The sequence below is a fragment of the Sciurus vulgaris genome (genome assembly GCF_902686455.1).
Source record: "Sciurus vulgaris genome assembly, chromosome: 8".
Lineage (NCBI taxonomy): Eukaryota > Metazoa > Chordata > Mammalia > Rodentia > Sciuridae > Sciurus > Sciurus vulgaris.
In genome coordinates this window covers 123,119,441-123,147,218 of record NC_136468.1, presented here as the reverse complement: position 1 = coordinate 123,147,218, position 27,778 = coordinate 123,119,441, and the positions used below count along the sequence as shown (strand labels likewise).

General features: G+C 46.8%; 1 protein-coding gene across 3 annotated transcripts in view; it reads right to left on the bottom strand.

The window, feature by feature from the left end:
* Positions 1-23,492, bottom strand: part of PPM1F (protein phosphatase, Mg2+/Mn2+ dependent 1F) — a 31,376-nt gene extending 7,884 nt beyond the window's left edge. The window contains exons 1-7 of one of the 3 annotated variants that reach the window (XM_079151785.1): positions 23,380-23,437; positions 22,596-22,674; positions 16,466-16,736; positions 11,584-11,720; positions 7,162-7,364; positions 5,850-6,038; positions 3,413-3,556 (exon numbers count right to left, since the gene is read on the bottom strand). In XM_079151785.1, the coding sequence (XP_079007911.1) occupies positions 3,413-3,556; positions 5,850-6,038; positions 7,162-7,364; positions 11,584-11,720; positions 16,466-16,668 (876 nt within the window). In that variant the 5' untranslated portion in view covers positions 16,669-16,736; positions 22,596-22,674; positions 23,380-23,437. Of the gene's footprint in view, positions 1-3,412; positions 3,557-5,849; positions 6,039-7,161; positions 7,365-11,583; positions 11,721-16,465; positions 16,739-22,595; positions 22,675-23,379 lie in introns of all 3 variants that reach the window. The other 2 variants (XM_079151784.1, XM_079151786.1) reach the window with 2 other exon arrangements.
* Between the last annotated feature and the right edge of the window lie 4,286 nt (positions 23,493-27,778).

Sequence of the window (27,778 nt, the reverse complement as noted above, 5' to 3'; positions counted from 1 at the left end):
AGTAAGTTCATATGTGTTCACACATGCACTCATAAGAGACCTGCAGGCCAGTGAGGAGCTGTAGATGGGAGCAGACCCTTACCCCCTCAAAGGCTTTCCCCTGGGAGGGGTGGTGAGACCACTCTTAGCCTATGCCCATGGGAAGATATAATTGAGAACTGCTAGCCTTTCTCTTCATTTATCTCCTACATGGTCCAGCCCTCCCCAAATCCTTAATGCCCAGAAGGTGGGGACAATGAATGGGGGTTACCAAGGGTGAACAAAGAAGAACTGTGAGATTCTCCCAGGGGTTCTCCAGAGGTGGAAGTACACAGTCCACATTCATTCAGCTTCAACCTTGGGGAGGGGTGGTGCCAAAGGACTTAACTGCAACAGTCCCTCTTGCAGGCAGGGTTTTCCCAAGGAGGCTGAAAAGCAGGGAGCCTGAGCCTTCCAAACAGTAGGAACCTCCTTCCTGAAGTCCCAGACCCCTGAGGTGACTGTGGGAACAGGGTTGAGCTGGAGGCTGGGAGGGCCCCTGGACCATGCTGCTCTCCTGGGTCTGTGATCTCCATCCTGACAGCCACGCAGTTTGGAAACTACCAGGGTTCCCTGGGCCAACAGGCCAACTCTGTCTATGCAGACTTCCTGGGCTTTGGGACCTAGAGCACTGGAACTAAAGCAGAACTGATTCACCACACTTGGCCCTGTAACCCTGGTCCTGTATCCAGATCCCCCCCTGTCCATGTTTCCCACCTCCATTTGTACTAGCCACAGCAGCCTCACCACAGCCACAGGCTGGACCAGTTTGGCATGGTCCAGGACCACAGTGTCCTTGGGCTCAAGGTGTCCTATCTTTGCCTCCTATCTCCTTGGATACTCACCCTCTCAGTTCTTCTCTGTTCCTCCTGCCTCATCTTCCTCACCTTTCTGATAGTTTCTTCCAGATCAAACCCAATGCTGGTGGCCCAGCAGTTCCATTAACATTCATGTTCCCTGGAGCTCACAAGGCCCTAGTGAAAGTTTCCCATAACATCATCATCTTCTTGGCTGCCCATGACCTCTTCATGTCTCCATCCCCAAACCTGAGCTTTTCTTTCTGTCTCTCCTAAGGTGGATCCTTGCTGCAGCTTGTCTGACATGACAAGCAGATGACTTGTCAAAAGCAGTGACTGCAGATGATTCTTACAACTCTCCTGGCTTTAGTCTTTTGTGACCCAGCCCTCAACTTGCCTGCTACTGGTGTGAACATTATAGAAGCTTCTAGTGATTCCTTGCAGAATTCTTCTTGGCCCAGGCAGCCCTGGCAGTACTGTGTTCTTTGAGTCTGGTACTTGCTTAACCTGTTCTCCCCTGGACACTGCCCTGGCCTGATGAGGTGGCCTGTCTTCAAGAAGTGCCCCATGCCCCACTCCCATTCCTCTGTCTGCATGTCCTCTCCAGTACTCTGTCCATGTCCTATACCCTTGCCAGTCATTCCTTGCTTCTTCATTACAGGGAGTTTCAGGGAGACATGTCCTGTACATGGGTTCTGTTTTGTCATCTTGCTGCCTCAGCAAAGTATCCTGAGCAGAGTAGGTGACAGATGTCTCCTGGCATGAACTGACTCCAGTGGTAGAAGAGGCTCTGTTCAGATAGTTACAGTTAAGACAGCAACATGGGTCCCCACACAATCCTTAGGACCAAGCAAGGACATCTTTCTGTGCTCTGTCATGGTACTACAATGTAGGGCTCAAGCACTATTTGGAAAAGTTCTCCACTGGACTTCAGAGGAAGTGCAGGACATTGAGTTTGCAGAGATGTGCTCAAGTGCCCTAAGTACAGGATTGCATCTAATCCCAACCTGGCTATATTTCACCTGTCTTGGGGAGAAGGGCCCATCAGGGAACAGGTAAAAACCCCCCTCCCATGGTTGTGGTGGCAGCAGGGTGGCAGAGACTACCTACCACTTTGGTTGTATGCTCTGGAAAAATGACTGAACCTCTCTAAGCCTCAGTTCTCTCCTCTGTGCAATGTGGAGAGCACGTGTGGCCCACATCATGAGCCTTGGTGGGAGGCCAAGGAACACTATCATCCCTGACGATTATTGATACCTGATAGAGTCTGCCTAATTTTCCCAATCTAGAAGCCACAAAAAGAAAAGACTGTTCAACCCCACTGCAGGAAACCCAAAATTCTTACATGGAAAAAGCCTGTAAACAGAGACGAGAGAAATGACAAATGCAGGAAAATTTTGCAAATCACCAGACAAGAGTCAACCTCTGTAACTTGTATAAGGTGCCTACAAATGCCAAGAAATAGGCAAAGGACAGGAACAGAACACTCACAGGAAAGGCAATGAAAATGACCTTGAACTTTTGAAAAGATGTTCAAACTTGCTCTGTAAGATGAAAAAGCAAACCAAACAACTGCCCTTAGATATCCTTCTGACCTCTCAGATGGGTAGAATCCCACAGGTTGGTGGGACCAGGATGGAATGGAGCCTCTCAGATGTGTTGCTTGAGTACAGGCTGGCTTAGCCCAAGAAGGGCAGTTGGGCAAATCTATTAAGACTGTAGATTTGTCTATTCTGACAGAGCAATCCCTCTTGTAGATGTTTTACAGATATACTCAACAATGTAAAGTATAAAGCTATTCATTGCTGCAATGTTTTTAGCACTGGAATATTTGACATCTTAATGTCTATTCAAAAGGGACTGAATGATGAATGAAATGCCATAGGTTTCTAAGAAAGAATGGAGCTCTTTACATGCTGATGTACGATGGCTCACCAGGTGCATGGCTAAGTGAAAACAGTGCAGAGCAGTGTGTGGGGAAAACAGGGTTTGGGAGGCGTACAGGCATTCCTTGATATCCATTCCTTGATGTCCTTTGGAGACAGACAGACACAACACATTTGTGAAATATGGTCTGAGCAGGAACATGATCCTAATGTCCAAGTAATGACCCTGAGGTTCAAACAAGTGAGTGATCTCAGAATCCCAGGATCCCAGGATCCCAGAGTAGCCTGTAACTAATACAGTCCTATGCCTGGTTCCTCCCAGTCCCAGTAGAGTGTCACCTCTGCCCCTAGCCCATGGTCAGTCACTCCTTGTCTTCGTGCATCACAGGACTCTATAATGGGATTAGTTGATTCCATTTCCTATAGAGGCAGAGGGCCCAGCTCTTGCCTGGACCTCTGGGCTTCATGTCACTGTGACCTACAGAACTCAGGACTCCCTGGCCACTCAAGTCAGGCAGGGTAGTCCTCCCTGTACAGGAGTGCCAATAGTTTCTAGGGCCCCTTGTACTTCACAATCTGCCCCAACAATACCCCACTGGTCTCTTGGCATTCTGCTTCCCTTTGAGGTTCCAAGACTTGGGTCCCCTATACAGACCCAAGCACAATGGAGGTTTGGGAATATCCTGGGCTTAGACAGAGGGAACTCTTTACCTGTCGTTCAGGTTTGTGTGGTTCCATCAGCTTCACCACCTGTCCCTGTTGTACCAGGATGACCTGGGAGTCCCCAAGCCAGGCGACATGCAAGGTGGTTCCTGTGATGAGTGCACACACGCCTGTGGTGCCACTCTGCAGCCGCTGCAAGAGAGAGGGCCCAATTGGGTGAGGTGTGACTTGGAGCCTGCACGGCAAGCACATGCTGAACCAGATAGAACCACTGCTGGAACAGTAAAAAAAGAGGACTACAAAGCCCCACAGTAGCAAAGATGAATAACTGAATTGTTCTCCTTCACCACGTGGAAGGAGAACACACCTTATGGAACCCCACTGATAACAAACTCTGGACCATGCAAGTTTGTCTGTAGTAGAATGTGGAAGAGCGAGTCTGTTGAGAGGGATCAGAAGAGCAGAAGGAGGACAGGGATGACATAGGGCAGGAAAAACTTTTGGGTGTGATGAATATGTCCATTATTGGGGTGGGGGTTTCATGGGTGTACATATAAGCCAAAGTTTATCCAATAGTGTACTTTAAATACAATATGATTTATTATTATCAGTTATATCTCAATAAAGCTGTTTAAAGAAAATAATGGGGGGGGGGGGCTGGGGATATAGCTCATTTGGTAAAGTGCTTGCCTTGCAAGCACAGGGCCCTGGGTTCGATCCCCAGCACCGAAAAAAAAAAAAAAAATAATAATAATAGGGGCTGGAGGTATAGCATGTATGAGGCCCTGAGTTCCCTCTGAACACTACCAAAAAAAAAAAAAGATGAATAAAATAAACACCTGCTTCAGACTCTGTTCTCTACTCAGAGAGGCAGCACTAAGCTCAGAGGCCTGTTTTACCTCCCGAAGGTACAGTGGGCAGGAGAAAGGATCTATCAGTTTTCCAGTAGGCTTCCCCTTACAGTTTTAGATGCTCTATGGTTATCTGTTAAGACACAAAATCCAGCTGGGTTCCACTGAATTCCACTAAGGTCTGTGGTCAGAGTGTGATGACAGGGTGTCTCCTCACTGAGGAAGAACTTTTAAGTGATCTCAATCTTAGTTTCCCAATGTCTAAAATAGGCACAATAGTAAAGTGCACCTCACAGGGCTGGGAGAGACCAGGGCGGTTAGGGCCAGTGAAGATGTTGCACTGTTTCTTCTTTCAGAAATAAGGATGAGTTTACACATGTGGATAAAACTCTTGAGAGCAAAATGTGCTCTGAGTAGATACCAGCAGCCTGTTGAAACCCTGCCCAGATAAGCAAGGGAGGTGGGATAGTGTACCACTTCCGCTGACTTCTGGGAGACTTGTGGATCATAGAGAGACTGCCCCCACAGCTAGCTAATTCGTAGAGACAGCAAACACCTAACCTGTGAGTATACCTTTCACGGGTAAGACAGCTGATCTTGAGTCCATGTTCTCAAAAACCCACTTCCTCACCTATTGGGCAAAGTTTCCCCTGTCTTGGATGGCTTCAGGACCTGGTATGCTGGATGGCTGGGGGCTAAACACTTAAAACTGACAGAGGTTATTCGAACTACCCAATTCTGAGCTTGCTGGAACTTGCCTGCCTGGCTTCGCCAGTGCCTTTCTTGGAGGCCATATTGGCCTCGCTTCCTGTGCTTCCTGACCTACCCTGGAGCTTCCCTGGTGATCCTGTATGACATGGTATGCTTCTTCTTTTGGAAGCCATAAATAACACACTCTTCTTCCAAGTCACTTGTTGCCTTACCATATTTGATTAAAACAAAATCCTGAGTACATTTTAAAAGTCTGCCTATAGACCATCTCCAGGCTTACATTGTTGAGGGCCCAGCAAGCTGAGTTAGTGATACTATGGTTTGGAGATGGTTTGAACATTCCCCAAAGCTTCATGTGTTCAAATTTAAACCTCTTCTCAGGTATTAAGGGTGCAGAAACTTAACTATGAGGTTTAGAAGTGGGGCCTTTGGGAGGCAATGGAGTGTATAAGGTCATTGGGGTGGGTCACAATGATTGAATCCAGGTGATTTTATAAGGAGAGGGGGGAAGGCTGGAAGATACATACATATACCTGAGTAGTCCCTGTCTTTTGCCATGGGAAGCTCTGAGCCACTTTGGGAATTTGTCAGTAAGACCATTACCAAATGAGACTTCTTGACTTTGAATATACAGAACAAAAGTCAAAATAAACCTCTTATCTTCATAAAGTTACACAGCCTCAGGTATTTTGTTAGAGTAATGAAAAATAAACTAATATAAGGGGCAAGCTTTGTGTTGCTTCCATTCAAATGAGAAATGAGGCCCTGTCTCATAAGAATGAAATGACATGATTGCCAGCAGCACTCAGAGGGGACTTTCCTACACCATTAATCACTTTGGTTTCTTTCCCTCTGAAGAGGCCAGTATTCTTTGAGGCTACTGGCCCCAAAACCACATTTGAGACTAAGTTTCTGGTTCCTACCTCTCGCTTGGCTTTCCAGAGAAACATTTCATCTGTGCGTCGGAAAGCTTCTTTGAGGGCTCCCGCAGGGTCTGTGGGCAGCTCTGGCTGATGGGCGGCATTGGCATGCACATGAACAGCAGCATACCTTGCAGCATCCACACCTCCATGACCATCAAACACAGCAAAGTAGGCACGGTCAATGAGGTCCTGGTGATGAAGGCAGCGGGAGTCACAGACTTGCTAGCCTTGTGCCTGGCTGGGGACCCTGGCCAGCTGCTCTCATCTGGGGAGAATGCAACCCAGGCAGTGACTAGTAGCGCTATGGTTTTAATGTTTGCAACTCCCCCTGCCCCCGGAATTCATGTGTTGGAAATGTAATCCCCCAAATCATATTTATTTATTTTGTGGTACTGGGGATTGAATTCAGGGCCTTGCACATGTTCGGCAAACACTCTACCACTAAACTACATCCCACTACCAAAATTAATGATATTTGGAGAAAGGACCTTTGGAAGGTAATTGGAATTAATCTATTCAGGGATTAATGGATAAATGGGTTGTCAAGAGAGTGGCTTTGTTATAAAAGCAAGTCTTCTTTGGTAAACTTGTTCTATCTCACCATGATTCCCTATACTGCCTCAGGACTCTGTAGAGAGTCTCCATCATCAAGAAGGCCCTCGTCAAATGCAGTCCCTGACCTTGGACCTCCCAGTCTGCAGAACTATAAGAAATAAATTTCCTTTATTTATAAAATTACCCAGTCTTGTGTACTGTATTATAGAAATAGAAAAAAGACTGAGAGAGGTAGTGTCTGGAACAATCAGCGTGATTTTTATCATCAAAGGGATCAACCCATCTCACGCACTTATGAGTTGGGGGATTTGGAAGAGGAAAGCCCTTGGAGCCTTAGTTTCATCATCTGAACTGGGCTACTATAAATATAAAATGAGATAAGATGCATCAGGGTGCTCTTAGTGCTGGAGGCTGAGCAGGGTTCAATAATACAAGTCTGGGGTAAATGTGGCCCTGGGGCTTCCCCTTATAATAGATATAGGCCAACTGTTGCCTTTTTCAGTCCTTCCCTGGGAAAGCAGGGTACCTGGCAACCTGGTCCAGAGTTGCTGGTACTCTTAATTAGAGCTTCCAGATTCTCCTTAGGAAGTGCTTTTAGACTGCCCAGCACTTCAGTCTTGAGATTACAGCCAAGAAATGTTTTTCCTGGCTCAATTGGCATGTCTTCTTGGCACTCAAGTCCCTTACCTCTGCTCTAGTTCTCCTATGCTGGTGCAGGACAACACCTATCCCTGGACCCTGCAGGTGGAACACTTACAGACAAGCCGAAGAGCTGGTTGAAGGTGGGAAGGAACACGTGCCGGTCCTCCATCTTGCGGCGAGTGTTCCGGATGGCATGGATGGAGACCAGCCACTGCTGCTGTGGGGTCCAGGTAGTCAATGGCACCTGCTTCTGCCACTGGTCACATACTTCCCAGAGCTGGTTAAAGAAACTTCGTGCCAGGCCTTTGGCATCTAGCACTGATGGACGTGATGAAGAAATTGTTAGGGAAGCACAAATCATGACTACTAAAGCTTTACTGGCTCTCTGCTCCCCTTTCCTGTCATCTCCCTTGGTATTTCAGATAGTACCCATCATCAGCCTGCATTACCAGCCAATCACCTAACAGGACATGCTGAAAACACCAATCTAATAAACTATGCATGACAGTCTGTTGTCAGCAATTAGAAATGTCTGGTTTGACAATAAGTACCGAGAAGTGTCCCATCCCATGATGGGGTAATTCTACTCACTGGAACTCAACAAAAGGAAACATGGGACATGCAAAAATAATTTAAGGACAAAGTATGGAATCATTTTATAATTGTCTATTAATTAGAAATGATATATATCTAATGACAGATGAATGATAAATAAATCCTGTCTGTTTTTGAGACAGGATCTCAAGTTGCTCAAGCTGGCCCTTAACTCATAATCCTTCTGCTTTGGCCTCCTGAGTAGCTGGGATTTTAGGCATATGCTACTACAACCAGGCTTCAGCTTATTCTCTTGATGAAGACTTAAGTTGCTATTAAAAATGATTTTCAGGACTAAAGCATGCAACCACCATATGACCCAGCAATTGCACTCCTGAGCACTTATCCCAGAAAAATAAACTGTTCACAGAAAAACTTGTACATGAATGTGCATAATAACTTTAATTATAATAGCCCAAATGTCCAACATGTAAATTGTTGCTGGGTGTAGTGTTGCAAGCCTATAATCCCAGTGACTTGGGAGGCTGAGGCAGGAGGATTGCAAGTTTGAGGCTGGCCTCAGCAACTAATGAGGCCCTAAGCAACTTAGCAAGACCCTGTCTCAAAATAAAAAATAAAAGCACTAGAGATGTGCTTCAGTGGTTAAGCACCCCTGGGTTTAATATTCAACCAGGTACCAAAAAACGCCCCCCCAAAACAAAATTAAAACCCCAAACCAACAAATATGTAAATGGTTAAGCAAACAGTGGACCAACCATACCTGGAATACTACTCATTATGAGAACTACCAATATACTGGAATGAACTACCAATATATGGAACAACCTGAGTTGATTTCCAGGGAAATAAACAAATCCCCCAAAGCTACACATTGTATAATCCCATTATATACATTCTGTGACAATCTGTATCATTTAATCAGGAATACATGAAAAAACGCTTGGATCCAGCAAAGAAGGGCAGAAATGGCACACAACCACGATGTAAGAGTGGGTACCTACAGGGGCAGGTTCAATGGGTAATTTTTTTTCCTTATTTACACTTGTTTTAAATATTTGCTCAATTTTTTGTCAAAGTGTTTTCCCCATGTGATGACTTTAAAATACATCCAACTCTTTGATACTTAGTAGTCTGCTTCTGATAAATGGAATAACATAGAGAAGGTCAGGTGTGATTTTTAAGAGGTTTTGTGGTTTCCAGTTTGCAAGTGTGACCGAACCATTTTGGAAGTGGATCTTCCAGTGCGGTGGTACTGTATGACCACAACCTCGTGAGAACCTGGTCAAAATCATCTGCCTAAGGTTCTCCCAAATTCCAGGTCCATGGAAACTGTAGGAAGATAAGTATCTATTGTTTTAAGTCATGAAATTTGGGGGGCAATTTATTAAGAAGCAATTAATAATACAAGTTATAATACTCATTTTAAAAGCAAAAAACAAAACAAAACAACAAAAAACACATCTAAGTCCAGCTCCTAAGAAAAGATCGATAAGGCCTAGGTCCCAAGGAGATTTGGGGACTGTGCCTTCAGGGACTCATTTCAGTTTTAGTACACAAACCCCTGCCAGGACTCCTGCCAGTTCAGGTGAATCTGGTAGGTAAAGGTAAGTCAGAGTGGGTCACCTAAGAGAAGAATTTCAAGGTCAAGAAATTGAAAACAGGCCACACCCAAAGGACCTGGGGAATTGGGAAAAGAAAACTCTCCTAGCTAGAGGAACTGGTTGTGAAAGAAAAGGAAAAGAGGTAAGACAGGAGGGCAGAGGAGGAACCATGAGCTGGCAGACCTGCAAGCACCGAGAGCCACAGAAGGATAAGTTTGAGGGGAATCATTTAACAAGGTAGGGATGTGGGGGGTGGTTGGCTCCAGTTGGCTGCCACCACATCTAGGACAGGACTCCATTTAAGCATTTGGCAAGAACTATGGGACTGGAAGGGCAAGGTTAAGTAAGGGGCTATTGGTGCATGAGTTGGAGAACCAACATGGGAGGGCCCACAGGGATGGTAGCTCCATGTGCATTTGGCCCAGCAGCTCTCCTGCTGACCAAGGGAGACTTCCTCCTTTGGCCAGTCCTCACGGTACCACCTCCCCTGACTTCCTCTTTCTCCTCTGTAGACAGTTGTATGCAGAAAACCATTCGGAAAACTGCTGCAGGTTCCTTCTCACTCCTGGAAACTGCTGGTGCTCATCAGGCCTAAAGCACATGGGAGGCACCCAGGTCTGAGCTGCCTGTTCCTTTCTTGCGTTAGGTAATACTGAGGCTATTTCCACCTACGTGTTGTCTTAAATCTTGTTCAAGCAATGAGCAGTAACAAAAGAGGACAAAAAGCCACAGCAGCAATGCCCAGCCCGCAGGACCTACTCCTCTGGTCAAGGGCTGCAACCCAGTGCCCTCAGAAATTGCTCCAGGAATTTTAAGAATAATCACTGGGGAGAGTGGGCTGGTAGGCACATAGATGCTTCAGTCACACCTTTGCCCTTCAGTGGTGATTCTCACAATGCTTGCCCTGATGTAATTTTGCAAGAATGGCTGAGAGATGAGAATTTGTTATGTGCCATGAATGATAAAAGCCTCTGGCCCAGGCCCGTACAACACTGTTCTGGGACAGACAGGGAAGACCAGGACAGGTTGAATTTCCTTCTGGTTGTGCCCCTTCCCTCATTCCCAGATGCCTGTGCAGGGCTCTGCCCTGTGAGCCAAGCAGTTCTCCTTCCCACCATCAGGTGACACTATCTCAGGGTAAACCAGCCAGGGTAGGGTGGGGTGAGAGGTGGGGGTACTCCCTCTGTGGAGCTGCGCAGTGGCAGCTGCTACCAGCAGGAAGCCTGCTGGCTTTGCAGAGAACAATGGCTGCCTGTCACTGAGGACAGCTGTCTCCCAGGCAGGAATACAAGGCTGTGCTCTGTGCTCTGATGGAAGGTGGGCAGACAGCCAAGGAACAGAGGACTGGAAAGAGGAGGAGGGAAATAGCCTGGCAATCACTGATGCTAGAGGCTTCATGTATTTTTTTTTTTTTCTCTTCCCTTTCACCTTGTTCCTTGCTTTTCCTTCCGTGTATGCACTAATGCTGAGTTTAAAATAACACAGACAGGAAATGGCTAAGGAAGAGAAAATTTTCTTCCCACTGCCTGGGAAGCCATGCAGAGATGAAATTCTAGCTGGTAAAAGGACTGCAGAGGCCTCAGGTAGCACCTCCCCAGCAGCCTGCCATCCTTCCTCTCTGTACTTCTCTGGTCCAACAGGAACCAACACTGATGAAATATAATAAAAAGTAATTACTAGGAAAAAGAAAGTCAGAATAAAAGCACACAATTTTTAGTAGATTCTCTATCAAATGGCTCTTAAAACTCCCAATTCTGAGTTCCTCTGGCTGTACCATGCTGTCCCTAGTCAGGACCTACTGATGACTGCCTTAAGGGGCAGGCTTATAGACAAGCCTCCATCACCACCTCCCGAGAAAGCTCAGGGACAGGCAGGAGAAGGTGTTTCCGTCTTGAGGCAAGGGGCCTGTACTCTGGTGTTTTCTACCATCTGAACCATGATGCCTCCCCCAGTGGAGCAATGTTGCTTGAATTGCTCTCGTGACATCCTGCTGACTCCGACCTAATGTCGCTGACAGAGAGAGTAGCAAGTCCGTTTGAATTTGGCCATCAGATTGTAAATTAGCACTTTTCCTCAAGTGTAAAGCGTGACACAAGGGCTGTTCTGAAACTTAAGGGAGATGGGACAAAGAAGGTGCCTGGTATCCACTGAATGCTTTCTCTTGGCTGACTGAGCAGGGCCCTGATGGCCACACTCCCCTGGCTGGGTTTGTGTTGCAGTGTTGTGCTTTCTCTGCACTTGGATCCTGCCACCTTGCCATGGGTGATTGACCCAGTACCGACCCCTTTGCACCTCTGATCAACATGTTTCTCACAGTGTCAACCTAAAATCTGTCACCTGCTAAGCAGCTCTGAGGTCACCTGAGAGGAAAGAGAACTCACAGGTCATCGGAGCCTTCTCCTCTTCCTCGTCTTCTTCTTCCTGTCTGGGCAGTTTCCTAAATTCGGAAAGGTCTGTCTTTAGCAGATGGGAAAGTGCCTCATGTGTCAGAGCTGCAGCAAGTGATGGTGGAGCATTCCTTGGGACAAGAAATAAAAGGTGAAGCCAGGGCAGCTCACCAACAGAAGTTCATGACTTGCACTCCCCAACCCAGAAGACCTTCGAGAAGTAGAGATGATGGCTTGCACCCTGTTGTGGGGTCACAATAAGCAGAGTGACCTGTGTCCTTGGGGAGTTGGGATGGGACATTCACACAACACGCATATCATCTACTAGAACCTGTGTGAGCCAAATGCAGTGCTGAGGCTGGTGAGGAAAAGGTGTTCCTGAGATGTGTGGCCTCAGTGGTGGGGAAAACTGCCTGACATTTAAGCAGATGATGGCTCCTGGTCTGTGTACTACAGGAGGGGAGAGGCAGTGACCAATGCCAGTTGGGGATGCCAGGGGTTAGGGCATGTTATGAGCTGAATTTTGTCCCCCTTTCCATTCATATGTTGAAGTCCTAACCCTCAGCACCTCAGAATGGGACCTTATTTGAAAATAGGACCTTATTTGCAGATGGAATTTGTGAAGATGAGGTCATACAGGAGTAGGAAGGGCTCCTACTTTAATATGGTTGATGTCTGTGAAAAACAGGAAATTTGAACATAGACATGCATACATGGAGAAAGCTGTGGAAACCAGAGATGTGGAAACCAGAGATGTGGAAAATGAACCTATAAGTTAAGGAATGCCAAGGATTATTTGCAAACCACCAGAAGGATCCAGCCCTCCTGCTACCTTCATCTCAGACTCCTGGCCTCCAGAATTATAAGACGGTTAACGTCTATTGTTTAGACCACTTTCTGTGGTGCCTTATTACAAGCAGCCTAGAAAGCTGATTGAGGGATTGTAGGACCTTGGTGCTGCATTTCAAAGATGAGTCTGATGGAAGCAGTGGTTATGTACAGCTCATAGGGTCCCTGGACAGATGGGGGAGGAACAATTCTAAGAAGCAAGTCTTGGTTGATTGCCTTGAAGGTCACAGAACACAGCTGAAGAGTCAAGTAGGTGTAAGTGGGATGGAAAGGGAAGTTATGGTGGAATGGAAAAGGAAGTCACTGCAGGCTGAAGGCAAGTAGAAAGGAGGAAATACCAACCACAAGTCAGGGGCCTTTAATAGGAGTCAGTGCAGAAGAGGAATGAATGGCAAATCAAGGGAAGAGTTTTGGGGAGGGAGACTAAAGCCAGTTGTGGCAAAGGAAGAGGGCAGAGGGGAGGATGGCTTAAGACTCTGCATTACATGCATCTTTCCATGTCTGCCAGGCTCCTCTAGGTGGGCTCTGTATCTTGGGGACACTGTTCAAACTCCGTATCCATTGAAGCCCTCCCTGACTTTTTGGGCAGAAGGGGTTACTCCTGGCGCCCCTACAGCCTCTAGGATACATTTTTAACTCCTATAATTTGCCTTAACACCTAGTGGGAATCCTGGAAGCTGGATGATGTACACTTTGCTCTCAGTGTGAATGTCTCTAAGGGTCAGGGGGGCATGTCTGGGACAGTGGGTGATTCTTTGCTGTGCTAACACTTAGCTTTCTTCCCTTTTTTTTTTTTTGGTAGGGGTTGGGAGGTTAACTAGGGAATGAACCTTGTACATGCTAGGCGAGTGCTTTACCACTGAGTTACAAATCTTTTTAGTTTAGTTTATTTTTTAGTGGTACTAGGGAGTAAACCCAGAGGCATTCCATCAGTGAGCTACTTTCTCAGCCTTTTAAAAAATTTTATATTTTGAGACAGAGTCCTGCTAAGTTGCTAAGGCTGGCCTTGAGCTTGTGATTCTTTATCTCCCAAGTAGTTGGAATTGTAAACACATACCACCATGTCTGTCTGTCACTCCAGTTTTAGCCAGAGAACAAGGACCTTCTAATATCCTGACTGTTGGGTCACATCCTGTGGGGGCGGGGTGCATTCACTGATGGTCTCTGGAATTTAGTGGGATGAATTCCTGATTTAAAAAAAAAAATGACAGCATGAATCAGGACGAAGCCTCTGCAACTACCTTTGATAAACAACCAGCTAGGCTGGGGGTATAGCTCAGGGGTAAAGCACTTGCCTAGCATGTATGAGGCCTGGATTTGATCCTCAACATATAAAAAAAATGAAAAACAACAAGGAAAAAAAAAAGTCAAGACATGAGAAATGAGTTCCTCCACCATTAGGGAATTTCCTGCCAACTGCTGGGTCTTCCCTTTTCACAGCAGGGAGAAGGGCACAGGTTCTCCTTGATCCTGGTGAGGTCATGCTTTGGCTTCCTGCCTGCCCACTGCTGTCACTGCTGGAAGAGGAATGCAGCTTCCGACCATGGGGACCCAGACAATGCCTGGCCACTGGCCACTGGCATCCCCTTCCCGGATACCACTCCCATCTCATCCAAGGGTCCCACCCATGGATATGCCCTGGAGGCCCTCAGTCCTAAAGTCTGTTACGCCATGAAAGTCAATTCTGATTCTGGTCCCTGTGGGGTGGGATTTCTAACCTAGTTTGGGGGAAGCTTCAGAGAATGGACCTAGGTACTAGGAAACTAGTCCCCTGACCTCGGGAAGTTACAAGGAATTTCCAGTCTAGAAGCAGAGATCTGCTTCTAAATTACAGTATAAGGTATGTGCTGCTTGGGGACCTAAATACGTGACAATGAAACTGCTACCAATAAGAAGGGAAGACAGGACATAAAATTAGCACATCTAAGAGTTCAGGTATCTGTGACTTCTGGATGGTCTCAGAAAGGATGTCATTTAAAATCTGAAAAAGATTCTGTGAACTAATATATTTGAAGCTTTCTATGCCCAAGAGCCTAAACTTGGGCTGTGTGGATGGGAGGGAGAGCACAAAGGAGGTCGATGAGGCATGAGTGACCATATGTAAGCACATTTGTATGTGTCTGTGGACAGCTGGACACAATGTAGACTACATGTGAGATTCAGACCCCAGGTGATTAATACACCTAAGAACATTCACGTCTGTATATGAGAAAATACTTGAGAAGAACAAAGAATAACGAATTCATGAAGGTAGATGGAAAAATATAAGATTTTACAATATTACATTTTATGTTATGCTTTAAGATATATTAAGGTGAATATATGGTGTGGGAGGGTTCTGAGGAGGGCCCCAGGGTGCTGTGTGCCACTCTCTCCAGCTTTAGACCTGATGGGCCTTTGGTTCCTTACCCCATTACTAGCCATTAACATCTACCTCAAACAAGTTCTGGTCCTTCCTCATCATATCTAAAACCCTCTGGTCCAAGGTTCTGTACCCCAACTCAGTCCTTCCCTGGCCACCTGCTGCCTGCTGGTTGCTGCCAATGCCTATCTCACTGCTGAAAGCAAAATCAGTTCCCTCCATCTGGATTCCCTCTGCTCCACAAGTCCCTCCTCTGTACTTTGTTACTCTCACCTGGGAATCACAGGCTCACGCCAGAGTCCCTTTCAGACTCTGCTGCTATGGTGTGGTCCTCTCCTGCACCTGTGCACCAGCTTGAAGACCCTGTGAACCCTGGGCTCCCACCTGATCACCAGCTCCGTCTATGTGGCAGCAGGCACCATGCTGAGTCCAGTCCTCCTGGGTCTGGTTTCTTCCCTGCTATCCCTGAGCCTCCTAAGGCAGCAAAGATTCCTTGTCATCTCCATAGAAGACCCAGTGGCTGCTGTCCCCCAGAACTCCCTTCACTTCCTTGTTTCCGAGTGTTGCTGTTGTGCTCCTACCTCTCCTCTTGAGGAGAAAGAACTCAGGGGCACTTCCCTCACCTCCTACATCCAGTCCCATCCCTGGGGGCTCATTTGCTTTATGCCACCTGTCTCTAAAATATTTCCCCTAAACCAGCCAACCACAGCCTTTGCACATACTTTACCCCTTGTGGAACATGGTCATGAAGAATTGCCTCCTGAGCTGCAGGGCTGTGGATCTGCAGGGTGGGTGTGGCCCTGGAGCACATATATAACCCACATGCTCAGCAACACCTACTACCATGCTGCACAGGGTGGGCGTGAGTCATCCACTCTGCTGGAATCCAAGCAAACAGGCTAGGATGGGCTGGGGTGGGCAGAGATGAATATACAGCAAGGGGGCAAAGGTCTAAAAATATTAAATTAAAAAATTCCAGAAATAAACAACTCATACCTTTCAAATTGTGCACTGTTCTGAGTAGCATGATGGATTCTTGCCCCATCCTTCCCTATCCCTCCTGGAATGCAAATCATGCCTTTGTTCAGTATACCCGTGCTGTATATACTACCTGCCTGTTAGTCACTTGGTACCTATACTGGTTATGAGATTGACTGTCTTGGTTTTGTGTACCCATGTTCAAATAATCCTTATTTTTCTTACCAATGGCCCCAAAGCACAAGAGTAGTGATGGTGGCAATTTTGATATACCAAGGAGAAACTACAAAGCGCTTTCTTTAAGTGAAAAGGCAAAAGTTCCTAACTCAATGAGAAAAAAAAAATCATATGCTAAGGTTGGTTAGAGATATATAAGAATGAATCTTCCATCTGTGAAACTGTGAGAGCTAAAAGAAATTCATGCTAGTTTTGTTCTTGTACCTCAAATTGCAAGTTACAGACACAGTGTGTGATAAATACTTAGTTAAGAGGAGACAGCATTAAATCATAGGATTCAGTACTATCTGTGGATTCAGGATTCACTGAGGGTCTTATCCCCTGTAGATAAGCAGGGAATACCATGCACTGCTGTCATGGGGCTTAGGTAGGGTTAAGGTTAGCATGTGGCAGACATGCTGTGCCCCTGCTCATTGTCCTGACCAGTCTCCTGAGGTCACACAGGCCTACCTGCTGCTCAGGAAGCCCATGGCCAGCTCGGCCAGCTCGGCCTCCACCTCTTCCTGGCTGAGTGTTGTCCCTGGGGCCTTCCATGGCAGAGGGCTGTCTGGGCTCAGTGGGGCTGGGAAGTCTTGGAGAAGCGCATCCAGGAAGCCCGGAATCTCTGCACCACAGGCCATCTGGCTGTTGTTCTGTGGGGCTCCAGAGGCCATGCCCAGAGCATCCCGGGGCGGGTGTTTATAGCTAGGCACTGAGAGAGATGGTCTCCAGTCAGTCTTCACTCTGGGGAGAGATGTTAGAATCAGTAAAATCACAGGGCAACAGGTGCCCTACAATGAAGAGTGCAAGCATCCTGCCTTGTCTCCTCCACTTGTGAGCAATGTGCAGCAGGCATCTTATCAAGCCCTGTGCCTCACAGTCCAGGGAACATAAGTAAATGGAGCGACAAACCCAGCTGGCATTCTGACATGGGTGGGGGACATGTGGGTGCCCAGAGAAGTGGACTCAGGAGATGACGCTAGCAGAAGCTGCATGGACATCTTAAAGAAGTGACAGAAAGAAGATGTGTTCCCAGCAGGGTGTGCCTGGCATGGTCAGAGGTAGGCAAAAGAGGAATGCCAAGGCCAGGCCATCCAGGCAGGTAAATGGGTTTAACCTGATCCTGGGACCCCAGTAGCTGGAGGGTTCTGAGGTGAGGAAGTGAGATCATCAGGTTCCTGTGCTTGAAGTGGTGATCTGTTGGGGCTACAGAGATGGACTGGGGGAGGGAAGAGTCAATATGCAGGAGCAGTCAATCCAGTGCTATTTGGGAAATGGACCATAGTGGGAGCAGGAAGGAGCTGCTCTTGAGGTTCTTGGGGTTGTCTGAGGGGTGGGCAGGAAAGAACTCAGGACAGATGAGGGCACTTTGGGAGGTGGTCAAGTCTATTCAGTCTAATAGGCTCAGGCCTCCTAATCCCTGGCTAGGAGAGTATATAGTCCAAAGCTGCTGATCCCACTAGGCATACAGGTTCCAGCATCTTCCTCCCATGCTTCCAAGCCCCACTGTTGCCCCTGTTAGCCATTCACATTTGAGAACACAGAGGCTTAGAGGCAGCCCCTTGTCCATGGTCTCAAGATAGGGGATGGAGACGAGGAGATATTCCAGAGCCTGAGTTTGTTACCACCCTACACTGCTCCTCTCACATCCAAGAGACACAGTAGTGCCTAAGGGCATCGCATGTCCAGGGATGCCTGGCTTCTTCCCCAAGGTGGGCCTCCAGCTTCCCTCCTGGTTCAGATCTACCTAGTCATGGTCATGACTGGTCAGCCCTCTCCACATTTACACCCTGCCTTTGCAGATTGGTTCTGTCCTCTAGTATGTTGCCCTGTCAGACATTTGAGGGTCAATCTGGACTCCAGTTTCTTACTTACAGTCCTTCAGACCCAAATAGCACTGGAGTACCCCCTACTTCTATTTTTTTTTTTTTTTTTTTTTTTTTGTACTGGGGATTGAACCCAGGGCCTCAGGCATGCTAGGCAAGTGTTCTACTACTGAGTCATACTCCCAGTCCAGTCCATCACCCTTCTATGACCTTCTGTAATTTCTGTCCCATAGTCCCCATTTTTTCTCCCTGGTGCTGCAGCCAGGCCTCTGTGAGCCCCACTTTCCACCATGCACACCAACCACTCTGCCACCATCTATTCAGCAAAGAATAGACGCCCCTTCTTGGCATGCATATTCTAGGTCTGGCACTGCTGCCTACTCCCTCTAGCCCTACCACTGCTGGGCACCTCTGAGGGTTCCGTTTAACATCCAGACTCATAAAATTTCTTTAGGAAAGAGTTTCATGCATTTATCACCAGGGGAAACACATGGGATCCTTTAAGGTGATAAAATGATGTGAGATTCCTAATTTTTAAGCAGGAAAATCTGGGGACAGTTTCACAGCCCATCCCCTTCCTGAGGCCTTCTAGATTCTAACCAATGAATGGGACAAGCAGAACCACAGATGAGAATCTTTTCAGAATCAATCTAAAAATATCCACAGACTGTGCCTCCAAATTTTGCAAAAGGGGAGCTGAGAGCAGGGGTCTGAGGTTGAAGGATAAAGAGAGTTAGAAACAAGAAGAGATGAAGGGAGTTAATGGCTCAAAGAACATTGCCTAAGAAAGGGTTATACTTAATTATGATTATTAGAAAAAATCTGGAAGATAAGGATTAAAAAACTCAAAAAGATGGGTGGATTGTGGGAGAAGGTTCCAACACCAGGTTAAATGTCTGATCAATGCCGGATTTGGAACACAAAGGGTGAAGTGAGGTAAATTAAAATAACATAAAACTGAGCCAGGTGTAGTGGCACACAACTGTAATCTCAGCTACTTAGGAGGCTGAGGCAGGAGGATTGCTAGTTGGAAGCCATCCTAGGCAACTTAGTAAGACCCTGCCTCAAAAAACAAAACAAAACATAACATAACCAACCAACCAACCAAACAAACAAACAAAAAAACCCCCAAAACAGGCTGGGGATGTAGCTCAGTAGTAGAGTGTTTACCCAGCATGCTTGAGATTCTGTCTTCACTGTAGTACTGCAACAAACAAAAAACACAACCAGAAAAAAAAAAAAATCAAAAAACAAAACAAAAAACAAATGACCCCCAACCACAATACAACAAAAAAATCCATAAATCCCCTCTCTTCTCTTAGAGATATGAATTGAAAGTTAATTTGTTTTGAATAGACACAAAGAATATAGAAATAGGGGCATATTGAAGGTTATGAAATTAGACTTAAATTCACTGTCAACCTTCACATTTACTCACAGGTAAATAAAATGTAGTTCAGGTTATAAAAGACAAGCAGGTAAAAAGAAAAAAGAATGTAAAGCAAAGAGGGAAAAATCAGGATGGGAATAGGACATTTTCATTCTAACCACAAAGGTAAGACGGTGAAATGGAGAACGGAGTGCAGGCTGGGAGCTCTGGGGGTATGGGGGTGATGGTGGTGAAGAGGAGGGTGGTATTAGGAGGGTCTGAAGGGTCTGCCAGTTGGGCCCAGTAGAGCTGCAGAAAAGCCCAGAAAGAGAAGATGGTATGAATTTCCCAGCAAGCTCAGCATCCTTGAGCAAAAGAGGCCAAGTCCCCCTCTTCTGCCTGTGAACTGCTCTGGCCTCCTGGGAGAGAAGTGTACATAATGCAGAGCTGCCCCCAAGCAACTGTCAGTATTTGTTATTGGCCTGGCTCCCTTGCAATCCTGAGTGATCTAGGGGCACTGAAATCTCCAGCTATGTTAAATGTGCTCTTGTAAATTTATGATTAGCATCAAAATGAAAGGACAGCATGCTCAGACCCAAGAAACTCAGGGGGCCTCCATTGGAGAAATCCTATCCCACAGCATAAAGCCCACCTTCAAGAACAGAATTCAAGAACTCTACGTTCCATCCTATATGCAGGTGATATGTCTGCTGGACATTCTGGAATGCAGATGCCTTTCTAGCCTCCAGGCCTTAAGATGTTTCCCTTACCTGTTGCCCCTCCCCGCTGCCTGCCTGTCTTCCTGGAGGCTAGAGACCCCTCCTCTCTGCACTGCAACACTACAGATCCCAATTCCACCAAGTTCCATCATGTTCCTGGCCACCTGCCTGCTTTCTGTGCCCCTGTGCCCACTGTCCTGAGCACAGGGCCCACCATGGGTCTCAATGGCCATATGCACCAAGCATGTGAGTGGGGCTTGGGAAAAGGGGCAGCAGAGTATGACAGGATGATGCTCATGTGTAAAGCTCTGCCTGCATGTGCACAGGGTGGGCTGGCTTACTCTCAGGGCCTGCACTAATGGCCTACTTTTGCTAGAAAGATAGAGTGCTCAAAACCGTCCTGCTTGCTGGGGACTACCCAGATTTGTTTCTGCATTGCTGGGCTTGGACCAGGCCACAGTATGCCTTCCCTGGGCCCAGCTGGGATAAAGGACAAGAATTTCCTTCCTTGTCTTTCCTTTTTCCAATAAATCCCCAAATCTGATGCATGCCATCTGGTTACATTAAATACATCCCAAAGGGGAACTACAGGCAGCCCTGAAAGTCACCAACAGGCAGGGGACAGTGCCAGGGCTCCAAGCTCCTGGAGAAGACAGTCTCAGGAGAAGGGTGGTAGCCAGCTGGCAGGCAGCAGCAGGATAACAGATGTGGGGAGAAGGTGGGACTGGGGATAGGCCCAAGAGGTGTTGGGGCTGGTGTATAATTATCCTGATTTCACTGGTGTCTCCACAATTCACAAATTGCAAATAGTAAAGGGTTCACAGTGAGAGGGATATGTGTAAGACTCTGTGTAAGTCACCAAGGGCCTGGGGTGGACATGAGAGGGACACTGAGCTCCTAAACCCTCAGTGCCATCTGCCTTAATCTCTCTGGCCAGACAACCCCTCAGCTGGTTTCTTCTGGCTCCAAAACAGCATCGCTGTACTTCTCATCAGGTGACAGCCATGCTGAGGGGCATGTCCTTCCTGAGTGTTCTTTGTGTGTTACCTCTTCTAAACTCTTCACAACTTTGCTATGATTCTCTCTGCTTTACAGGGATGAACACAAGATCTGTGATGTGCCCACATTCCCTGGGTGAGGTTCATGCTGGAGAACCTAGTCCCTAACTGTGATTAAAATGCTAGGAAATTGTTCTGACTCCTTCCTGTTCCTGGTCCACTCCTCATTGGTCACCAACCCTGGAATTAAGTTCTCTGTGGCTCCTCCTTTCATTTGTGTCCACTGCCCTAAGGCAGCCCCCTACCTCCTTGCCCTAAACCAGTACCAGTCTCTTTGTTCCTTTGTGTTGGCTTGTCCCCAGTCTGCCAGGATCTCTCTGACCCTACAAAACTCTGCTGACATCTTCCCCACTCAGAGGTTCAGCATGCTATCTTCCATAGTTTTACAGCCCTTTGCTGGCATCTGACTTGTAAAAAGTATTTTAATTTTAAATTTGAAATTTTCCTCTAGCTTGTTAGTTTTGACTCATAAGCTCAATTAATGTATATTTGTACAACTGCATTTTTTTTCTAGGTGGTACAAAATGCTGTTGAATCTTGCTTAATTTCTGAACCCAGGAAACAGAAAAAATAGCAACCTTGGAAAAGGAAACAGCATCACTATTGTTATGACAGTATTATATGCATTCGTATTCTTCTCTGCCAATGGAGAATCTTACTTCTTTATTCATAAATAACCATTGGAAAGAGTTTGGTGTAAATCCTTCCAGATCTTTTCCTACATATATATTGTGATAAAATAAACACATAAAATATAAAATGCATCATTTATCACTGTAACATTCTCTGGTGCTGGGGACTGAATCCAGGGTTTTGAGTATAGCTCTCCTGCTGAGCTACATTGCCAGCTCCTACTTTAACTATTTCTGATGTAGACTTTTGTGGCATTAAGCACATTCATGTTATTATGTAACCACTAATTTTCTTTTAAACTTGATTTTCTTGATGGTTAAACTCTCTATGGTCAGGGAGCCCACCTGGTCCTTTCTACTCAGCAAGTGACTTGATGGCAGAGGGAAGAGTGAGCAGCCATTCCGGCCTGAGATATGCTTTAAAGAGGAAACTAAAACACTTCCAGCACAGTGGGCAGCAGAGACGAGTCTTAAAGACAGGGTTGGTTTCAGGTGACATCTCAAAGGAATTCTACAAATGAACCTGTATGGAACTTTAAAAGTGGTATTTAGTGGTATTTAAAGTGGGACTCATTTTGTTTACCTCTTATAACTATGCTGACAAGTACGTACTGTCAGGTCATGTCGAGATGAAGAAATAGGCTCTGGGAGAGTAAGCGCCCATCTAAGGTCACACAGGTGGGAAATTGCAAAGCAGGACTCAATTTGGGCCTTCTGATGCCTGGTGACTTTGCCACTTCCACTTCAATGGGTTACAGGAGGAAAAGAGTAAAATTTGACAATAGGATGGATATGAACACAAAAGCCAGAAATGAGCTAAAGATGGTCTGAGGGTCAGGCAGTCTCACATTTTATCCCCCATGGTGGGAGCACGTTTAAGCCCACAGAACGTGCCTCAGGGAATGCCATGAGGATGGAGATGCAGCCCGCCCGCGCGCGCGCGCGCGCACACACACACACATATACCACTCATACATATACATATACATATACATACATCTCACTCAGAGGACTGTAGGGCAGAAGGTTTTGGTGGAGTCCACTATCATCCACTGGGCCTCATTATTCGTTAGGTCCTGTGCAAAAATCCCTACAGTCAGATGCCATTTCTCCCTATTGCATAGAAAGGTTACGGGGCTTGCTTTAGATCATTCAGCTGCAGCGGTGGAGCTCAAAGCCTGAAGTTCTATCTTACACAATCAGGCTAAAGCAGCTGCAGCCCAAGCAATGCATCAACTGAAGCACTCACCTTAGATACACTTGGGAAGCCAGGGAGAGGGGGCATTAAGGCAGAGATGTGGTCTGAGCTGTAGGGGAAGGGGCAGGGCAGTGGGCCTGGCCCTGAAGTTCCTGAGGGTGGGCTGGGCTGCGGAGGGGCTGGATCCTCAAAAATGGGGGCGTGCCTTCTTTCCCTCCATTCTGCCTCACAGCCTTGGGTCCCCACTTGGCCCTTCACTTGGCCACACCCCCGCCGGCCCAACGGATCCCTAATTCCAAGCCCTTGGTTCCCCAGTCCCCTGATTCCTCGCCACGGGTTCCTCAGGTCCCCAGCTTCTCCCTCTACTCACTCCTCCATTTCACTCCTATACCTCTTGCGTCCCTCCATCCGAGTCTCATCTTGGCTTTCTTGCCTCCTCAGCCCCCCTACTCCTCTCCTCCTATTCCTCAGCTCCATTTCAGCCTTGTGCACCCTGGGCCCCCACCTGACCCTCACCCCAGCCCCGTCGGGTTCCAAATTCCACCCTCGGGCTTTCCCATTCCCAGATCCCCGCCAGCCTCACCTGCCAACCCGAGGCTCCGCACCTAGGGCCCAGCGCCCCGCGAGCTGCTTTGGGCCGGCCCCACCCACTTCCCGTCCCGGGCAGCCGCGGGCTCCGCGCAGGCGCAGTAGGGCCTATGGGCGGGCAGGGTCAGGCCTCTGCTGCCCCCTGGCGGTATCGAGCCCAATGACTGAGGCTTTTTCACTCCAAGAGGGCACCTGAGCCACACTCACTGAGCGGAGCTGTTATGCTTCTTCAACCTTGTGGGAGCGGTGCGGGAAAGCAGTCCTTACTTTACAGCGTCCTGAAGTTAAGCCATTTATGTGGTCAATAAGTGGTATGTGGCAGAGCAGGGATGCAAACTCAGACTGCCCAGGACTGACCCAACCATTGGGGCAGAAGCATAGCGCCTTATAGTCCACCATACTTTTAGAGGCCATATTAGTTTCCACAAAACTAGAGGCTTTAAAACAACACAGATTTATTATCTTACAGTTCTGGTAGTCAGAAGTCCCCTTGGTCTCAAATGGGCTGATATCCAGGTGTTAACAGGGTGTATTCATTTCTGGGGGCTCCAGGGGAGAATCACTTCCATTGCTTTTTCCAACTTCTAAGACTACCCACATTCCTTGGCTTGGGGTCCTTTCCTCCATCTTTAAGGCCAACAAGGACCACTCAAGCCCTTATCTTGCTGCCATCGCTCTGATGATTTTCTCTGCTACTTCTAAAGACCCTGGTGATGACATCGAGCCTACCCAGATAATCCAGGATAATCTCCCCATTTCATTTCAATACTGGGGACAGAATCCAGGGGTACTTTACCACTGAGTTACACTCCAACCCCTTTAATTTTTTTTTAAAGTTTGGTACAGGGTCTTGCTAAGTTGCCCAGGATGGACTGAGTTTGTGATTCTTCTGCTTCAGCCTCACCAAAGGCTGAGATTATAGGTATGTTCTACCATGCCCAGTAATCTCCCTGTTTTAAAGACAGTTGATTAGCAGCCTTAATTCCATTTGCAGCCTCAATTCTCCTTTGCCATGTAACTTCACATTGGCATTGGTTTGGGGGATTTGGATATATACACTTTTAGGGGGTCATTTTCCTGCCACCATGGAGCTCAGGCTCAGGCAACAAAAAAATATTTTCTTTGAAAGCTGGAAGAAATAAACTATAAGGTCAAGTAAAATATTAATTTATATTATTAATATATTTTTCTTCAGGCCAATGCAGATGTAGAGTGTAATTAGATTTGGGGGGCTGGAGTTGTGGCTCAGTAGTAGAGTGCTTGCCTGGCATGGGTGAGGTACTGGGTTTGATTCTCAGCACCACATAAGTAAATAAAGGTGTTGTGTCCATCTACAACTAAAAATTAAAAAATTAAAAAAATTTTTAGTTGTTGATGGACCTTTTATTTATTTATATGTGGTGCTGAGAATCAAATCCAGTGCCTCACACATGCTAGGCAAGTGCTCTACCACTTAGTTACAACCTTAGCCCCCGTAATTAGTATTAGATATGGAAAATTAAAAAAAAAAAAAAACCCAATACAGTAAGGCCTGAGAAAAAGGAGTGAAAAAGAAAGCCATACATTGATAGATTTCTCAGTGCATTTCTTCCCAAAGATAGAACAGTCCCTAAAAAGAAAGCCAAAGCATTGATTCTTCCCCAAATAAATCCTTTCCCAGTGACAGTACAGTGGAACTCTGAAGGGAGATAAACACTGAATGCTGACCCAAGACCCTCTATTCTCCAAGTAAAAATATTGCCCAGTAAAAACAAATTTTTAAATTTTTACAAACCTGTTTCCTGGGTACCCAAACTGATATATTCACTAGACTACCCCTAAAATATAGACCCAGACCCTTTCTTTGTTCAGTGACTCATTTTCCACCAGGAAAGTGGGTCCACTGGTGCCATTTCATCCCTGCATCCCATTCCTGAATAAACAGTTGAGATGATTCATGATGTTTGCATCCTGCCTGGTCTTTTTGTGCTAACAATTAGAGTTTTTGTTTTAATTTTTTTATGGAGAACAGGCCCTCAGAAGTCCTACTGTGACCGTGATGTTCAGGTCCACACAGTGGCCTGAGTCCTTCTCAGGAATTAAGGTCTCTATGATACCTGAGGGTTTCAGTAAGTCAGGAATCTGGAGAACTAGCAGTTGATCTGAAAGGAAATCTTTTGGAGTGGGGGTGGGTCTGCCAGACAGCGGGTGGGGTCATGACTTACCTCACTCTCCTACTCACCCCTTCTTAGATTCCTGTAGCTACTTCTTCTTCCTTTTTTTGTGAGGGTGGGTACCAGAGATTGAACCCAGGGGTGCTTAACCACTGAGTCACACCCCCGGTCCATTTTATATTTTATTTGGGGACAGGGTCTTGCTAAATTGCCTGAAGCCTAGCTAAGTTGCTGAGGCTGGCTTTGAACTTGTGATCTTCCTGCCTCAGTTTCCCAAGCCACTGGGATTATAGGCATGCACCACCATGCCCAGCCTGAGCTACCTCTTATAACCTGTGACTTCAGGCATATCTCTTAGCTCATCTGATTCCATTTCCTTGCCAGAAAAATGGGGACAACAGCAACCAACCTATTATAGGGTTGTTCTGAGACCCTGGGTGCCAGGTTACCTATTAATCAGAATAGCTGTGGTGCAAAGTTTGAGAATCCCAGACAAAGTGGTTTGTGTGACAGGCCCTCCTCATTGTAAAGTGTGGTGCCTATGAAAGCTGATATATCTGTGGGCTTCTTCAGCAGGGGCCATATTGGACTCTTGGGCACTGATTCCATTTGAGGTTGGCAGATAAGAGAGGATGGCAGAGTTAGACACCAGGAACTTGCTCCATTAGGCTTGAGGCCAAGGACATGCTTGTGAGATTACTTGTGCCCTGTGGCTTCTGTCAACACCCCACTGTCTGCATTCCATCACGCCTCAGCTCCTGGCTCTTGGCTTTCACTCTTGTGAAAGGAATCTCTCAATATCACCCATCCCAACCAGATACCAAGGTCATGCTTTTCTGCTTTTTGAGTAAGGCTATGCCCCTGGCTAGGTAAATTAGAGAGATGGGCTCCCAGAATGCTCAGCCCTGGGTCTTCCTCCCATGTCTACCTCCTCTGACTAAACTCTCTCCTAGTCCCCAAGTTTCCTCTATGTTGAGTGCCTGCTCTGAATACTTTGCTCCTGCCACATGAGGATTTTAGCCATCTGCAGGTGGATACAAACACCTCCCTTCATGTCTTCACACCACACATAAGGCAAGACTCATTTTAGAGACAGGATTAGATCATCTATGGGCTCTCAAATAATGGGTGGCACACATAAGCTCAGGAAAGCCCTCATTCCTGACTTTACAGGCTACTTGCAATGGGGTGCTCACCTGGCAGTGTTGGGGAATGAAACAAGAGTGGTTTTATAGCTGCAGGTCAGTCTGTCCCATATACTTGGCAGGGTGCTGTGCTTAATGAAACGCACATGCATAAGGCACTTAGTGCCAATGTGAACCATGATCTCAAGGGGACAAAGATGGGGTCTGTAAAGGGTAATAGTCTTTGTCTAGACAAGTCAGCTGGACGGACAACCAGGCCCTGCCACTATAAAGATAGAGAAGCCTGGTCTGCAGGCTCATTCAAAGCAGGTTGCCCTGCAGCTGCTGACCTCTGTGGTGATCCCACAGAACAGGGCTACTTAGAAGACAGTTCTGGCCTAAAACAGGCCTCATTCCTTCCTTGTCTTCACTGTTCCTAGAGGCCAGGTTAGCAGTGATAGTGGGGTTGGATGGCACCATATGGTATAAGATGAAGGAACCAGGAATGAAGAATCCAGCTTCAAAAGCCAAGAGATCTCGAGGGAGATTCATGCCGGGACAATTGCAGAGAAAAAAAATAAAGGGACACTTCATCAGGCCTGTTTGTGACTAAAATATTAGTTGCAGAATTGTGGTAAGGATGGCAAGGGAGATCTGGGTTTTAGGATATAAGATAGTTTCCTCTCTATTGCCCAAGCTAATCTTATGACAAGGCTGTCTCCCTGGAAGGGTCCTGGAGCTTCAGGGGGCTAGGTTGCCATCCTGTAGAGAAAAGGCCCTGGATCATGTGACTGGGCCATATGGATGGAAAAGCAATCAAAGGCCTGAGTCAGGGACCCTGCCCACAAAGAGATGTGATCTTTTCAGGGCTTTGGAATCTGACTGGAGTGGATGGGGACAGGGCAGAGGCTCTGAGTGTAGATGCACCATCCCCACAATTGCTGCACAAGCTTCTGAGAGCTGCCCCAAGGGGCAGCTTTCCCAAAGTGACAACTCTCCTTCTCACTGCCTATTTTCTTTCAACTTCTCAAGAGTGATTTCCCAAACTATGTTCTAGGGAACCCCAATGTTGGCTCATTAGGGCCTGGGGTGGAAGTGTCCTAATAGGGGTTGTGAC